This window comes from Panthera tigris, chromosome D3, assembly GCF_018350195.1.
Source record: "Panthera tigris isolate Pti1 chromosome D3, P.tigris_Pti1_mat1.1, whole genome shotgun sequence".
NCBI lineage: Eukaryota > Metazoa > Chordata > Mammalia > Carnivora > Felidae > Panthera > Panthera tigris.
The window spans coordinates 10,282,445-10,299,279 of record NC_056671.1 but is presented as its reverse complement, the minus strand read 5'-3'; the positions used below and the strand labels follow the sequence as shown (position 1 = coordinate 10,299,279).

At 51.5% G+C, this 16,835-nt stretch overlaps 1 protein-coding gene across 1 annotated transcript in view; it reads right to left on the bottom strand.

Moving 5' to 3' along the window:
• RPH3A (rabphilin 3A) overlaps positions 1-16,835 on the bottom strand; it is a 280,825-nt gene that overhangs the window by 67,068 nt on the left and 196,922 nt on the right. Inside the window, exon 4 of the mRNA XM_042962164.1 lies at positions 351-439. Within this exon, the coding sequence (XP_042818098.1) occupies positions 351-421 (71 nt within the window). The 5' untranslated portion in view covers positions 422-439. The remainder of the gene's footprint in view (positions 1-350; positions 440-16,835) is intronic.

Genomic DNA, 16,835 nt, shown 5'->3' with positions numbered 1-16,835 from the left:
GAGACACAGAATCCAAAGCAGGCTCCAGGCTCTAAGCTGTCAGCACAGAGCCTGATGCGGGGTTTGAACTCACAAACCATGAGATCATGACCTGAGCTGAAGTCGGACGCTTAACTGACTGAGCCACCCAGGCGCCCCAAAATTTCATCTTGTTCTTCCAACCTTGCGAAGCAGTAAAATCGGTGAAGAGGTTTCCATGACAATACCCCCACCGGGTGTTTTTTCCCCCCTCACCCCAGGGAAGGAAATTCTGTTCCTTTCCTTGCTTTTCCTCTCTTCCTTCAGGTGTAGGACTATCAGGACCCCACTGACCTCACAGAAGCCACTCCCAGGAAGACGCAGGGACTTACTCTGATTGAAGGGGTCGGTCACTGGGACACATCCAACGGCTGGAGCTGTTGCTGAACACGGTGTCGGTCATGGCGGAAGTTCGGTGCTCCTGGAAAACATTAACCCGGACATCACCCAGTTATCCAGCCGCTCTTTCTGAAGTCCCTACTCTACGCCAAGCACTCCGGGAGATGCAGAGAAGACCGGCACATCACCCAGCTTCTCCACTTCCCAGATGGAGAAACCCAGGCCCCAAGAGGGAAAGTTCCTTCCGGAAGTCACAGCTCCCTAGAGGCAGAAATGGATCGGAGCCAAGAGCCTTCTTCCTAAAACCCACATCCTCCTTCTTCACTAACTCAAGGCCACGTGTCCAGCAGGGGGAGGGTCAGAGTTCTTGATTCCAGTCCAGGGTCTTTCCACCGGAGGGTGTCATCTGACTCATTTGCCAGTCACCTTGGCCTTGGCCAGCTTTGAGGTCCAAAACCCTGAAGTCAATCCTGGCTTTTAAAAAAAAAAATACTTTTAACACCCGACCCATCCGAAAATCACGTTGGTTTGATCTTCACAATGGATCCAGAATCTGTCCACTGCTCTCCGCCTGGCTCACCGCTGCGCTGATCCAAACCACCGCTATCTCCGCCCGGCTTACTGTGGTGGCCTCTTCCACAGCCCCCCTGCTCCCATACCCTTGGCTTTCTTCAGTCCACGCTCCACACAGCGGCCAGGGAGATCTTTACAAACACAACTCACGGCTTGTAAAAACAGCACCCCACGGCGAAACACAGAGCTACTGTGGGATCCAGCAATTCCACACCTAAGTATCGACCCGCCCAGGGGAGACGAAAACACAGGTTCACCCAAAAACGTGTACGCGGATGCCCGTAGCAGCATCATTCGTAACAGCCAAAGAGTGGGAATGACTCCGTATTCACCAGCTGATGAGCGTACAGACAAGATGTGGTGTGGTCTATGCGATGGAAGGTTATGTCGCCGTAAAAAAGGAAAGAGGTTCTGACATGCGCCACGCGGATGAACCTTGAAAACAGGGTGCTGAGTGAAAGACGCCACATTGTGTGATTCCATTTGGAAGAAACATCCAAACCTACAGAGGCGGAAAATAGATTTTGGTTGCCAGGGGCTGGGGAGGGTGGGGGGGACTAGGAGGTGATGGCTTTGGGGCACGGGGCTTCTTTGGGGGGGGGGCAGTGAGAATGTTCTAAAATTCATTGCAAAGGGTGAATTGTTATGATATGTGAATTTTATCTCAGTGAAGTGGGGGGAGGGTGGGACCATCACTTTGGGAAGCTGGCAGGCCCGTTAAAGCTGTGGACGCTCACCTCCCCTACAGTTCACGAGTGCGACTCTTAGGATTACACCCAAGGAGAAAATGCTCACATTCTAAGCATGTACAAGAATGTTCATAGCTTCTTGATCCACAACAGCTAAAACCTAGAAACAATCCAAATGCCCATCGACAGGAGAGTAGATAGATCCGTGTGGTCTGTTCACGCAGTGGGATGCTGGTCTGCAATAAAAGACAAACTCCTGACGTATGTAGCGATAGGGACACATCTCAAGACACCATATTTTATGAAGGAGGCCAGCAGCAAAAGAGAACACGCTATATGGCGGTGGCTTTCATGGAAGTTAAGAAGAGACAAAGTTATTTGATGACTGTAGAAATCAGAGCAAATCCATTGCTAACTTGGGGGCTGGGGAGGGGCAGCTGGGGAGGGGCCTCTGTAGGATGAAAATGTTCTGCATCTTGATCTGGGTGGTCATTAAACAGGTACATACACCTGCAAAAGCCGTGTCTGCACTTTATGTCCCTTCCCTCCCTACCTCAAATACAGTAAGTCAGCCCATGTCACTCTTTTGCTCAGAAGTCTTCAATGGCTCCCTATTGCTCCCAGAATAAAATCTACACTCCTTGGCATGACCTTGGCTCCTTGTGACCTCCTTCTCTAACTCTACCCCCCACTCTCCTCTTGCTCCCTACGCAGCCCCCCCGTGCCCTCTCCCCCAGGCCTCTCTGCCCTTCTTCCAACCCTCACTTCCTTGCTCTCCCCTCTGCCCGGAACTCCAGGCCCATATGCCAGGCTCACTGCCGTTTCTTTAGGTGTGTTCCCAGATGTCATCCCCTCAAAGGGCCCTCCCCGACTGCTCCACTTAAAACAGCTCCTCTCCCACGTCCTCCACTCTGGCCTCCTTTACTCTGATTTCCTTTTCTTCACAGCTCGTATCCCTTCCCAAATTTATCGGATGTCTTATTTCTTTATTTGCTTAGAGTTTGCCTCTCTTATGTCTAAAACGTAAGCCCCTTGCAGGACTTACTCTGTTCTGTTCTCTCTTAATCTCCAACACTTCACAGAGCGCCTGGCGCATAGAAGGCATTTAATAAACATTTGTTGAATGCATGCGTGAGTCTCCTTCAACACTAAGGCAGTCGAGCTGAACTGAGCCAGGCTCATGTCCTCTGTGAGGCTCCCGCCCCCCTCCCGCAGGTCTGGCCAAAGGGCAAAGCGGGAGAGGCCACGGAGATTACATTTAATTAATTAAAAAACAAAAACTTCGGAATGTGGGTCACTGTGTCCCGTGGGTCCCGATTTCCCTGAAGGTCTTGGCACCACCCGGCCTCGTTTTCTGGGATGCTGGGAAGTCGGGAGGGGAACAGGGAGAGCACTCTCTCTCCTGTCCTGCAGCCCGTGGAGTTATTAAATCTTTGAGTGCGTGAAGCCAGAGGGGGGCCGAGGGCTGGACACATGGGAGGCAAGCCTCTTACAGAAAAGCCATTTCGCCTGCTCCCCTGTGATCGACATAATCTTCTCAGATTAATATGACCATTTCACCGTTTCCACTTGGAAAGCAGGAAGAAAGAAGGGACATCTCCTGGTGCAAAGGGAATCTGCTGAAAAGAAACTTGTCTCGTTATTGTCTGTGTCAGTTGCTGAGTGAGGCCATCCTGGGCCCCCGGGACCCCTGGCCCCTGCTCGGGCCCAGGTTTTGGGCTTCCTCGGCTGCTCCCGGACGGGGACTCTAAACATTCATTCGAATGCCTTGCCTCCTGCTTTGCAGCAGAGATGTGGTGCTGCCCTCGGGGGACCCCAGGAAGCAGGGAGGGCTGGGACAGGGGTGACACAGTCTCCGCCCACGAACTCTAATCTCCAAATGCTGTTGCTCTCCAGGCGGAACCTGGCGGCCCATCCTCTCCTGCATTCAGTCATGCACACTAGGAGCTTATTTCCCGTTAAAAGTCTGCCTGCAAAGTCCAAGATCATTCACGGAAAGCACCCAGCTCGGTCCTCCAGGCCAGAAGCTACCCTGGACACTACTGGTTAGTTCAGCTTTGCCATCCAGAGAAAGGAGGTCACGTGTCCACAGGCAGACCGTGGCTGGGGGGATGGGGGGACAGATGCAGGTGGAGGGGAGGGGGCACAGCACGCATTGCCGATGTCCTTGACAGGAGGGGCGTCCACCCCCAGCCTCTGGGAGTGTTAGCAGCTAAGGGCTTATGGCAGTACCGTTTTCCAGAGAACTGCCCTCAGCCAACAAAAGCAGCTGCCTCGCCCACAGACACCCCGAGTGCAGCCCAAAGCCAATGAATAACGGGCAGGGGGCAATGTAAAAGCACAGACTTTTTGTCTCGAGGCGGGACAAGCGTGTGCCAGCATGCTCCAGAGCTCCCCATGGGATCAGGCTGAGGCCAGACTGCAGCTGAAGCCCCGTCCTCGCCTGGCATCCCTCACTGCTTCCCGGAGTCATCACTGGTACCAGAAAATCCCATCGCGGGTTCTGCTTCTAGAGTACTTGACCTCACGCGGGAGTAGAATTTTAGGAAATCGGGGTTCTGATCCCCAAGCTCATCATGTTACTTAGCCGTCTTCTAACCTGACAAAAGGCGAGCCTAAGACACTCTCCTACCTGCCTGCAGATGATGCCCCAGGAAGTCCAGCCACGATGTCAGGTTTGAGGGCGAGTTAACGGAAATGGAGAAAGCCTCTGACGTTTTCAGATGACCCCTGCCTCTCCTATTGCACACTACAGAGAAACCATCACCACAGTGGACAGGAGGCCTGCAGCTCCAGGGAGAAGCCCCAGAGGGAAACCAACCATTGGCACCAGGAGCAAAAACAGAGATGCCTGTGTCAGATAAATTACATAGGATTCTGCCCTAGGACCCGCAGAACCTCAGCGTCACCGAGCTGATGAATTTCAGCATCTACAACGGTCCCTGACACACAGTGAGATAATCCCCCCTTCCTACTTCCCCTAGACTATAGCTTATGTAACAACAATGACCAACATTTCTTGAGCACCTACCATGTGCAAAATTCCATACCTTCGTCATTTGCTTTAATCCTTACAAGCCTACTGTCAGGTAAGTGACATTTTACGGGTAAGAAACTGAGGTTCAGAGTGGTTAAGCCACCTGTTTAAAACCACACAGCTACCAACAAGCAGACTCAGGGTTTGAGCTCTCTCCAAAACCCATGTGCTAATCACTACTCTGTTCACACCTACAGAACATTTCTCCCTGGGCTTTAGATTATTGGATCCTGACAGCTCCTGGCTGTATGCCCACCTCTCAGCCTCAGAAACAAGCTGAGACCCTCCCCCACCAGCCCCCTACCTAGAGATGCTGAGAGATCACACACTTTGGCTCGGTGGAGGCCAAAGCCATGGCTTAGATCCAGTCCTGCAGCTGCAAGTTCAGAAAGCATAAACTAACTGCCTCCCCGGAAACCAGAGGCTCCAAGACTTTTTCCTGGGCACAGGTGGTCCCCCCCCCCCCCACTCCCCAGTCCTGGTGCAAACTCCAAGGAACAGTCTGCTTTCAACAATAAAAGCAACAACAGCAACAGCTGTTCACATATCAAGGGCTTACTACGTGCTAAGTGCCTTTCAAGTTTTATCTTGTTCAGCCCTCACAATAGCCTTCAGGATAGATGTTCTTCTTATCCCATTTTACAGGGGAGCAACTGAGCCACGATGCATTTAAGCGGGCTTCCCAAGGTCCTGCTTAAAGTGTTTCAACAAAGCAATCTAAACGCCCGGTACTTAGCGCTGGCTAGCCCGTGGTGTGCCTCTGGATAGTGGAATACTGCACAGCGGGAAAGAATAAGGAGATTATTTATGATGGACGTGGATGCATCACTAAGATAAACTGCCTAGTCGTAAAGACCAGGACGTAGGATGATGTTCTCGAAGAGCACCATCTGTGTGCACAAGGCAAAGCAGGATACGTGCACACGTGTGACTTGTGGTTATCCATGCGTAAGATACATGTATCTCTGTAAAGAACTAGCACGAAACTAGCACAACATTGCTTGCCTCCGGGGAGGGGGACCGTCGCTGAAGCTGAGCTGGGAAGGAGAATTTTCACAACATGCCCCTTCGTATTTGCAACCGTGTGGACATGTTAGCTATGGAAAAATAAATGAACATTTATTTTTCTAATGTTTATTTTTTTATTTTTGAGAGAGAGAAAGAGAGAGAGCTAGCGTACAAGCAGGGAAGGGGCAGAGAGAGAGAGAAACACAGAATCCGAAGCAGGCTCCAGTCTCCGAGCTGCTAGAGAAGAGCCCGATGCAGGGCTTGAACCCATGAACTGGGAGATCATGACCTGAGCCAAAGTCGGACGCTTAACTGACTGAGTCACCCGGGAGCCCGTGAGCATTTATTTTTTTAATGTAATTTTAAAATACTAAAGTGCTCCAATGGCTGTCCATCATAAGAGTTAAGACCTCCCCTGTAACTTCAAAGGAATGTCATGACCCTCTGCCTGCTACCCTCCCCGTATCTCTGACCACCCTCTGGTCGTGCTGGCTTTTCCAGCTACCAGGCCTTTGCCTCTGCTGTTCTCTCTGCCTTTATAACACCTTCCTCTTCCTCTCATGTGGCTAATTCCTTCTCAGGCTCCCCTGGTCTCTGCTCAAGTGTCACCTCCTTCAGGAAGCATTCCTTGACTACACTAAGTTACCTCCTTTCACCCCATTACTTGCTGTCACTGTTTGTTTCATTTAAAATACTTACAATGATTTGCAATTATCATTTTTTCTTTATCTACTGTGTGTCTCTTCACCTATTCTGTAAGATCCATGAGAGCAGGGCCTGGGTCCAAATTTGTTCGATAACTGTACGTCCAATGCATGCAGGGCCAGCTTCACGGGCCCACAACCTAGGCAGCTGCCCAGCACTCCAGGCCTAGAAGGGTCCAGAATTTGCCTTAATGCTCTGCTGTCACTATCTTGAGATTCTTAACAATAGTTGATCAGGGGGCCCTGCATTTTCGCTCTGCAGCCGGTCCTGAACGCGGTATACAGTAGGTGCTCAATAAATAAATCCTCACCTAAGCTCAGTGAGTGCAGTAGGCACTCCATAAACCTGCATGTAAGCGGCAGAGCCAGGCCTGTTCCAGATCTGCCCACCCGCACAGCTTGGTCCTAACCCGTATGCTGCCTTGCTTCTGAAACTGCCAGAAGACTCTGTCCCAAGCCCAGAGAGGCCAGATTCCAGAACCTTCCCTCCCTCCCCCTTTGCATTTTGTTTCTGCCTACTTCTCCTTGGCTCCCGTCAGCACCGTTTGCTCAGGAGCTGTGCCTCGAACCACCAAATCTCCAGGTCTTCTGTCAGTTTCCGATGAGCTGAGAAAGGAACTCTTAAAGCCCATTTAGCCGCAAGTGTCTACGCGGCTGGTGTCCTCGGGCTGGGCCGGGCTGGCAGGGGAGCTGTACAGGCCCTTCAGGGCACAGCAGGGAACTGACGTGAGCTACAGCTGTAATTCAATGCCACGGGTCAGCCCCCCAGCCCCACAGTCTTGGAATTAAGCCAGATGCTTCACAGCAGACCCCGCAGCCACCAGCTTGGACAGCCCCCACCAGTTCTCTCTCTCTGTCTTTTCCTGTCTCGCCCTTCTTTCCCTGAGTCAGGCCTATCACTGCTTATTAGAAATCTAGAAAAACCACGCAGACTATGTGATGGTGTGGGAAATGCAACTTACACCAAGGGCCTTAAATGGTGGGGGCGGGGGGTGAATGGGAGGTTCCAGGAACAGGGTCCAGGCTGAAAATATGTTTTGTTTGGCCCATGCAGTGTTTTTGAAAAAGTTAAATCAAGCCAATATTCTAAAAGCATGGGATTTAATTAAAAATACAGATTGCCGGCTTCTGTTAAGAAATAGGAAGAATCAAAAAAATACTTATAGAACATCTATTACTGTGTGCCAGATACTGTTCTAGGCACCGGGGATACAACATCAAAGCAAACAAACAAAAAAGAGGAAAATCGCTGCCCCCATGGAGCTTAACGTTTAGTGGGGAATCCAGAGGATAACCAAGCAGTAATTCAAATGTAAAAGGCATCAGCTAGTGACGAGCACTTTAGAAAAACAAGACCAAGAAGGGGGATTGGTGATTGAAAGGGAAGTGTGAGTTTTAGTAAGTAGTCAGAGGAGGCTTCAGTGAGATATGTTATTTGAGCAAAGACTTGAAGGGGGTAATGGACTGAGCCATGTGAATATTGGAGGCAGAGCATTCCAAACAGAGGGGAAAGCAAGTGCAAAGGCCCTGGGGTGGGCATACGCTGGTAACGTGGAGAGATGACAAGGAGCGCATAGTGGCTGGAGTGGAGTGAGCAAGAGGAAGATAGGTGGGAGCAGAGGTCGGAGCAGTAGTGGGGGCAGGGAGGGGGGCACGTCAGATCACGAGGACCATTTGGGCTTCCACTCTGAGTGATGGGGAAGCCAAAGAAAAGCTCCGAGAAATGAGCTGAATATTTCTACTCTGCCCCAACCACGCATCCGGCGTTGACTATTTGCCGGGGTCTTAGGGTTCCGACACATCCCCGCCGAGGCAAGGACATGGGCCAGCAAGGGGAAAGATGCCATCAGCCACACTTGATGGAGCCAGGCGCGGCTCCGCTTGCCCACCCGCCTTGCCACGCCAGCCCCGTGTCTCAGAGCTACAGCGTCCCTCATGCGGCCAGCTACATCCAGCGCCTACAGGCTGCCGTCGGCTTCTCTTTGCTCCCGAAGCCAGCTGGGACATCCCCAGGCTCCCCAGAACCTGGCCACAGGCCTGGAACGGTAAGGCCTTGCTTGGCTCCTTCCCTGCAGAGCCTGCTGGTGCCTAAAACAAGGACAGAGACAGGCCAGAGTAACACTCGAGACGCAGGCACGTTTGTGCTCCTGGCCTTGAAACAAACGAAACTCACCATCACCTCCACATGCTTCTCCCACAGCCACACAGCAATAACGGATGATTCCTGTCATGAGCCTTCGAAGAGGCCCACGGGACAGTCCCCCTGTTAGAGAGTTTTAAGGCAGGCAGAGAGTCTATCCCTCACCGTTGTGAGGGTCACGGTCATCCTCGCTGCTGCAGCCGCCCCGTCGTAAACCAGCCACTCCCAGCCCGACCTGCACGCTGGCCACAGATGTGAGCAAGCCCAGACAAGGTCATCCAAGTCTGGCCTAGACCAGAGGAACCACCCAGCTGAACTCAACCCAGTCGCTGACCTAAACAATCGTGAGATAAATGAATGGTTGTTGTTCTAAGGCACTCAACTGCGGGGGGCTTGGTTATGCCCCAAAAGCTGACCGAGAGAGCAGCCCATCGTTACGGTGCAACAGCCGGCCTTGGACCCGGAGTCTGGGAATCCAACCTTAGCTCCCCTGTTCGTTTTATTTTCTGTTTGGTCATTCTGGGCCTCAGTTTTTGCATCTGTAAAATGAAGACATAAAAATGCCCACCTCTGTCATGTTTGCCTTGCCGTGTTGTTGGGGAGGGCTCACGAGTGAACACACGTGCGGGGACCTCGTAATCCAAACTCCTTTTCAAGTAGGAAGCAAGGAGGTCACTGCTAATGTTATCTGAGGGTACGGCTGGGGAGCAGAACAAAGACGTAGATTCCAGATGTTTGTTTAGGCTTGAGTGAGACACTGCAGTGGATATCTGGGATCGAGACACCTTATTTTTGCCTGTTTGGCATTTCTCTTTGGTGGGGGGAACAGCAATTTTCCCTTGGGAAACCCTCCCTCTTTCACGATCAATCTGTGTCGCTTAAGAGGAGCTCATCCATTCTGGTCCCTAGAAGTGGGCCAATTTCCCTTGCCTGGCCAATCAGTGTATTACACCCCACGGGCTACACTGATTGGTCCAGGGATAGGCACATGACCCAGTCTGGACCAATGAAGACCTGCCCTTAAACTTTTGCTGGAACCATATGGAAAGAAGCATTCTCTTTCCATTGGGATTGCTCAGCTGGTGGAAGAGAAGCTTGGAGCTGCCACTGGTCACTTTTGCCACCACGTGGGAAAGGCCTGCCAAAGCATAAAAGTAGAGCTGAGAGATGGAAAGAGGTTGATTCCTGATGATGCACTGGAATGCTGGATCCAGCCACGCCTGAATGTATCCTCCTGGCCTTTTTAGCCACCATGAGCCAATATGTTTCTCCTTTTTTTCATTTTTCAAGTCAATTTGAATTGAATTTTTGCCACTACAACCCTCCTGAGCAATATGTGTCTTCACAGACCAGCCACCTTGGAGCAAAAGGGGACCTCAAAGGCAGCCTGAATTGGCCAAGGCCTGGAGAGAAATACACCAGCCTTCAACAACCCCCTGGAGCCCCCCTCCCCCCCCCCCGCCCCCCGCTTCGGAAGCACTGCCACCCGAGCTCAGGCCTTGCAGGAGGACAGGAAACGTTTGTAAAGCACCCTCACCAAGGCCTGCTGAGACCCTGCACTGACAATTAAAATTCAGTGACAACAAACAGCACTAATTAAAAGCAAAACTAAGTACTTAATAAGACAAATGAGGTGGCAGTATTAAAAGCCAGGATGAGAGAGCTGGCATTAATTAAAAACAAAGACTAATCTCTTCCCTCCTCTGAAAAGGCTGTGTCTGTGTGTGTCTAGAAAATGTTCAGCTCTGTTAATGTGCTAAAGAAATGCCATGGGAACAGGCAGGCTCTGGTATATGAGGAATTCATGGGAATGGAGCCTTGGGTGATGGGAGGGCAGGGGGGAGGGGGGGAAACAGGACTGAAAAGAGAGGATGGGGCCGTGATTCACCCCTGTCACCCAAAGCAATGTCCACCAGGCAACCCTGCTTGCATTTAAAGATGCAGGGGCGCCTCGGTGGCTCAATCGGTTAAGCATCCAACTTCGGCTCAAGTCATGATCTCACGGTCTGTGGGTTCGAGCCCTGCGTCGGGCTCTGTGCTGACAGCTCAGAGCCTGGAGCCTGCCTCGGATTCTGTGTCTCCCTCTCTCTCTGCCCCTCTCCCCCTTGCACTCTCTCTCTGTCTCTCAAAAATAAATAAACATTTAAAAATTAAAAAAAATATATTTCCAGAGGCTAAGACCACATGCTCTTAGCAGACAGTTCAGCAGGGTGATTTAGGGTATGGGCTTGGGGGCCAAGCCCATCCAGCCATCTACCAGCCTGATAAGCATATCCCCATCCCTGAACTTCAGGGAGGTTCCTCATCTGTCGAATTAGATCTCAGATCATAATTATCATGAGGCTTAAATGAGACGATGCATGGGAAGTTCCTGGTTCAGGACCCGGCAGGAAACACCCGCTCGTCAAGTGGGAGCTATCATGAATTTATGTTATTATTAACAACAATGATCTCAGTGACATTTTCCTAAAGAGATGGGAGTCCAGCTTTGGCACTAGAAGGAAATATCTCAGGCTTTTTGAAGCCAGAATAAGCCAGAGTAAGCCAGAGTAAGTACAGGGAGCATACTAAAGCAAGGGTCGGTTGTTGAGTGCAATGGTTGTTGTCAGTGCAACGACTACGTTTCTGGTTTTCCACCGTGTGATAGGATGGTCCTTCCCTCTCCCTGGGAAGCCGGGAGAGGCCACATGATCCGTTCGGGCCAATAAACATCCCCAGGTGGAAACTGAAGCCGGCGCATGCATCACCACATTCCCCTTTTCCTGTCTTCACACGCGCGGATGGATGATGGAACCCCCCCTCAGCCTGGGTCCCTGGGGCAGGTCAAAGGCAGAGCAGACACCTATCAACCCACCATTCCCAGAAACCATGAGTGAGAAAGAAATCTCTGTTGCTTCAGCCAGTGAAACCTTGGGGATTGTTTGTTACTGGAACAGCCTAATCCGCCCTGTCTGTGCGTCCTACCGGCCAGGAACTGCACGAAGCGTTTCCCATGCAACCCCTCGTTTGAGCTCCACAACAATCCTAGGAAACGCGATCTTCTATTACCCAGCTTTACAGATCAGGAAACTGAAGCCCAGAGAGGTCAAGTTCTTTGCCCAAGGACAGGCAGCCAGTAAATCACAGCAGGGTGTGCATTCACACACGAAAGGCAGGAAGGATCATCCAGAATTGACCTTCCTGGGGGAGAATGTCTCCTGCTGGGCAGGGGTACCCCAAACCTTTCCTTCCTTCCCTGAGGTATGAATCTCTCTGCACCCTGAGTCTACAATCCCAAACACTGCACTGCACAAAGAGCAGACACTGTTACGGAACACTCTCCAGGGCTCCCTGCACAGCTCAGCCGATTACCCGATTCTTTGATAAAGTGGAAACTTGGCCTTTGCTGTGTTGTTAACCCAGCTTATCTCTGCTCCAGCTAGGCTGTGGTGTGCGAGGGAAAGAGGAAAGGTTCGGGACAGATTTCTGCGTTTGCACATGCATGCCCAGACACAGGGGGCCCCAAACGGGAAGATGCCACGAGCTAGGTCTGCATATTAAAACGAGTCATTTAGCTTAATGGGCCCTGGCTGCCACTCAGGCCTAAATTGCAATGAAACTCATTCTGATTAAAACCCAGCTAGAACTGACTTATCTGCAGCCCTAAATCTCATCACGCCACAGACCGCAAGTGCCATCCTGACCCCGCCTGTACCCCGGGTACGAAAGAGAGCAGAGAGGAGCATCTATCCATTGAAACGATGGTGGCAGGCCTCATCCTCAAACCTGAAGAGCATTTTTGCATTCCCATTTTACAGACGAGGAGACTGAGGCCCCAGTTTGTCAAGGTCACACTGGCAGCAGGTGTAATATCCAGGGATGCAGACCAGGGTCTTGTATAAATGAGCCTTCTAACCACCCTGCTTCATTGACTACTGATGCAAATAACAGAACATTTGGCTAAGCATATTAGTTTGCTGTTTTTATATGGCAAATATGTTGCATAGTGGCAGTATTGTATGGTCTAACTCAATAATAAAAATAGCTTTGCTGGGTATTTTCTCTTCACCCCTGCAGACGCAGTCACCCTCCACCCGGCTCTGTGCCCTGGGAGAATGACCTGTGTAGGCGACATCAGTGGCCTCCTTGCCCTCCGGCTCCTCGTCGGGTTTGTCTGATGGGAGGCACCAGCAGAAGGCTGGAGGGAGGGAAGAGAGAGGCCGGGGCATTTATCCCCTGCTGGTCACCCTGGGTTGGCTGTTGGGGGTCCCAGCTCCCGTCAGGAGGACCCCTCCGTACAACCCTTTCTCTTCTGGATCCACAGCTGTTCCCTTCCTGCCCCTCCAGGCCAAGAGATGGGCCTGCTGGAGTGCTCATGTGACTCTAAATATCTCTTCGTTAAACTCACCTCGTTCCTTAAACTGGGCGTGCAACCAGCTTCTGCTGCTTGCCAGGCACTGTTCGAGGAACTTAGCTCACCTAATCTTCACGGCGACCCAGTGAACGATGATCATTCACCTTTGGAGTGAATTCACCTCTCTGGAGCACCGAGAGGTCAGGTGACCTCTTCCAGATCACACAGCTAGGAGATGACGGGGACACATTTGGAATCCCTGCCGTGTGGCTCCGGAGCCTGTGCATTTGACCAGCTCACCATCCTGCCCTGAGGGTCTGTCCTTAGCAAAGGTAGGGTGGCACAGAAACGAACAGCACCGGCCTTCTGATGGGCAATTTCCAAGTACCACCTCCTTCCGTCTTCAATACCATCCTGTGAGGCAGGCCCTGACGTTACTCCTGTGCCTGGGGCTCACAGGGGTGCGTTAATTGCCCAAGGTCACCAGCCAGGAGTGGTGGAGCCAGCCAGCTTATGAACCCCGGTTTGTCTCCCTTTAATGCCAACACCCTTGACCGCGACTCTGGACAACACCTCCTAGAACGTGGCCGCCTGGCGGCTGGGAGACTGGCTTAGGTAAAGAATGGCTTTCTAACCGTCAGAGGTACCAAAAGGAGGATGTGCTGCTTTGAGAGGTGATGAGCGCTCACACCAGACATCATCCACACAAACAGCAAAACTGCCTGTTGGGGCTGCTGTAAAGATGGTGAGGTGCTTTTCTGAAACGGCCTCTCCTTTCTGCATTTGGGGAAGAACAGCTCAAGCTCACGGACTCTCCCCGGTCAGGTGCGGGCAAAACTCCTTACGCTAACTCCCTTGCTTGGCCTGACTCTCTTTTAATGTTTATTCCTTCTTGAGAGAGAGAGAGAGAGAGTGAGAGAGAGAGAGTGAGAGAGAGAGAGAGAGAGAGAGAGAGAGCACGAGTGGGGGAGGAGCAGAGAGAGAGGGAAACACAGAATCTGAAGCAGGCTCCAGGCTCTGAGCTGTCAGCACAGAGCCCGACACGGGGCTTGAACCCACGGATCGTGAGATCATGACCTGAGCTTAAGTCAGATGCTTAACCGACTGAGCCACCCAGGCGCCCCGGACTCTCCTACCAAGCAGGCAGAACCAGTCCCTTCAGATAGCAAGCTTAAGTCCTCTGGCCTCAGACGCTCCCTGCCCTGGGAAAATGCATATTTTCACTTCCTCCTTGTGAAGCAGAGGCAATCAAGGCCCCAGGAAGGGCTCTAACTTGTTTTCTCGCCTCAGCACAACACACACACACACACACACACACACACACACACACACACGTCTCATTTTCACCCATGGTACAAATCTCATGATAGAATTTTCCATCAAGGGCTTGGGCTTTTGGAGTCGCATGGTCACCCTAGCAAACTATTTGGGCAAACAGTCTGCCCAAACTCTGGGCAAACTATTTACCTTCTCGGAGTCTCAGCTGGCTCATCTGGAAAATGGGGGCTGTAACAGCACCCGCTTCATTGGGCTGGTGAGAGGTGGGAGTGGAAAACAGAGTAATGAAGGTTACCTAGCCCAGGGCGGGTACAGGTGCTACTCAGGTGTTCTTCCAGAACCTTCAACACCCCAAAAAATAACACGAGTTAGAGTCTCTGGCCAGGAAGGATACCTCTTGCCTTGCACCATCTGGCAACAGCCACTTCCCCGGGGCGTGGATCCTAAGAAAGCTGAGGCCACTTCAGAAAGAACAAAAAGCTCCTTGTAGTTGCCATGAATAATAGATCTTCAAGACCTGCCTCCCTCCAGTCCCTGCCCCGCCCAGACCTTCGCGGCGCCAAGTGGGAGAAAGTAACAGAAAAAGGAAATCTCGGTTGGTGTTGGCCGGAGAATATGAATGAACCACAAAGTTCCTGTCCCTCTCCCGTGTCCCCATGGAAATAGCCATCAGAACACCGAGTATGGATGGAGTCCTCTGTAATTTACAAAGGCCTTCGCCTTCACAATCCCCCAGGCAGGCAGGCATTAGACCCTCATCACTGGAGGCAAAAGAAGGCAGAGAGGGGCCGAGCCAACAGGGTTCAGCTCTGCCTCTTTCTATCTGTATGTTGGGCTAGTCACTTAACCTCCCTGTGCCTCAGTTTCCTCACAGGGAAACCAGAGATGAGAGTAACAGTGATAACAATACCTCCCTCAGAGGGGCGTTGAAAGACTCAATGAGCTGATACTTTCAAGTGCTTAGAACAGCGTCTGGAACGTGGCTAGCACTAAATAAAGTGCAGCAAGTTAGCTTTGCCACACCTTCGGGGTGAAAAGGCTGATAATAACAGCCGTAATGGTATTTATCATCTACCGGGTACCAGCGGCCGCACTCAGTGACTTACATACTCTGCCTCATATAATGCTTGCATAGACACCACTGAGCTCATCTCACAAGTAGAAACACTGAGATTGATAAGGGTTAACTAACTTTCGCCCTAGACCGAATTGGAGCCAGAAAGGCACAGGGCTGGGAGTCAAGTACAGTTCAATTCTAAACACCCACCTACCATCGCCTTGCTCCTCCCCATCCCCCTTCGTTGGACCCCTAAATAAATAGAGAGCATTTATTCTGTTTCAGTGCCCAGTTCTCCACACATGTTGGTGCTCAGCGCAGCCGTATCTAAATTAATCCTCAACTCAACCTTTAGCCCCATTTTATACCAGGGAGCCGAAGCAAGGCGAGTTTAGGTACTGGCCCAAAGTGTCCAGCAGAGGCAGGATCCAAACCCCAGAGGTGAGGGTCCATTTTTATACACAGCACACACACGCACAAACGCACACACAGGCACACAACAATACCTTCGAGTTACATCCGATACGTCACCGTCCATCCTCCGACTCGAAGACTTTCTGGAGAGACAGGACATTAAAACTACATCCGAAGCTGGTCTAGTTTCTCTTCTTTGCAAAGCCACTCGCTCCAGGAGGCGAAGCATTTTATTGCGTTACCGGCAGACACAGACTTACCCTCTCAACATCGAGATTTCCAGGGAGGGACTTACAGGAGCTCTCAAAAGTACACGACGCCAACGGCAAAGAAAAATGCGGAACGCAGGTCACGGTCCAGTTTGTCCTGGGTCAAGCAGGGGAGACTGTTCAATTGGTGTCCTTCAACGGACACGCCTCCCACCTGGTGTGGTTCCTTCCACACTCGCTCTGGACTTAGCACGTGGCTTTCTGTGGCCCATGGGAGATCAGTGAATAGGACACAAGCAGGGTTGGGGTCAGCCCCATTAGAGTGCCGTGCACCGATTTGACATGAAGAAGAGGAGGGAGAGAAGTCCACTCCTCATCCCCCGTGGAACCGTCAGTCTTGTGGAGAACGATCTCTGTGAACCACGGGAGGCTGGGCCCTGAGCTTCTGAGTTCACAGCACATTGGTCAGGTGGTTCTCCCAGGTGGAGAAAGCCCGCCCGAGGGAGAGGCCAACCCAGAAGAAAGCAGAGCTGGGTGATCGGAAATCAGTCTGAGTGCTATTTTTGAGCCACTGAGTACAGTCATGCCTCATAGCCAAGAAACGTCCCCCTGTATCACTCGAACTAGACGCAGTTAGGTTTACCATTAATGTAGTTCTGATCGACACACACATACTCACGCCCAGAATCGATTCACGTATTTGCAGATTCCGTATTTGTGAATTTGCCTACTCAGTAAAATCTGTTTGCAACCCCAAAATCAATACGTGTAGCACTTTCATTTTTCACCGGTAACAATACTTGTGAGTGTGCACGCACGCACGCGCGCGCACACACACACACACACACACACACACAGTGGCCAGAAAAAACGGAGTTGCCCGACAAGCATGTTACCAGCTCAAGTCCACCGGCAAATGAGCTCCAGCTCTCACAACATACACAAGTCCCTTTTTCAAGGTCTCGTTTAGCACAACGCTGTCTGCATTATTGTCGGCGATCGCACTGTTTAAAAACGGCCCCCGAGCACGGTGCTG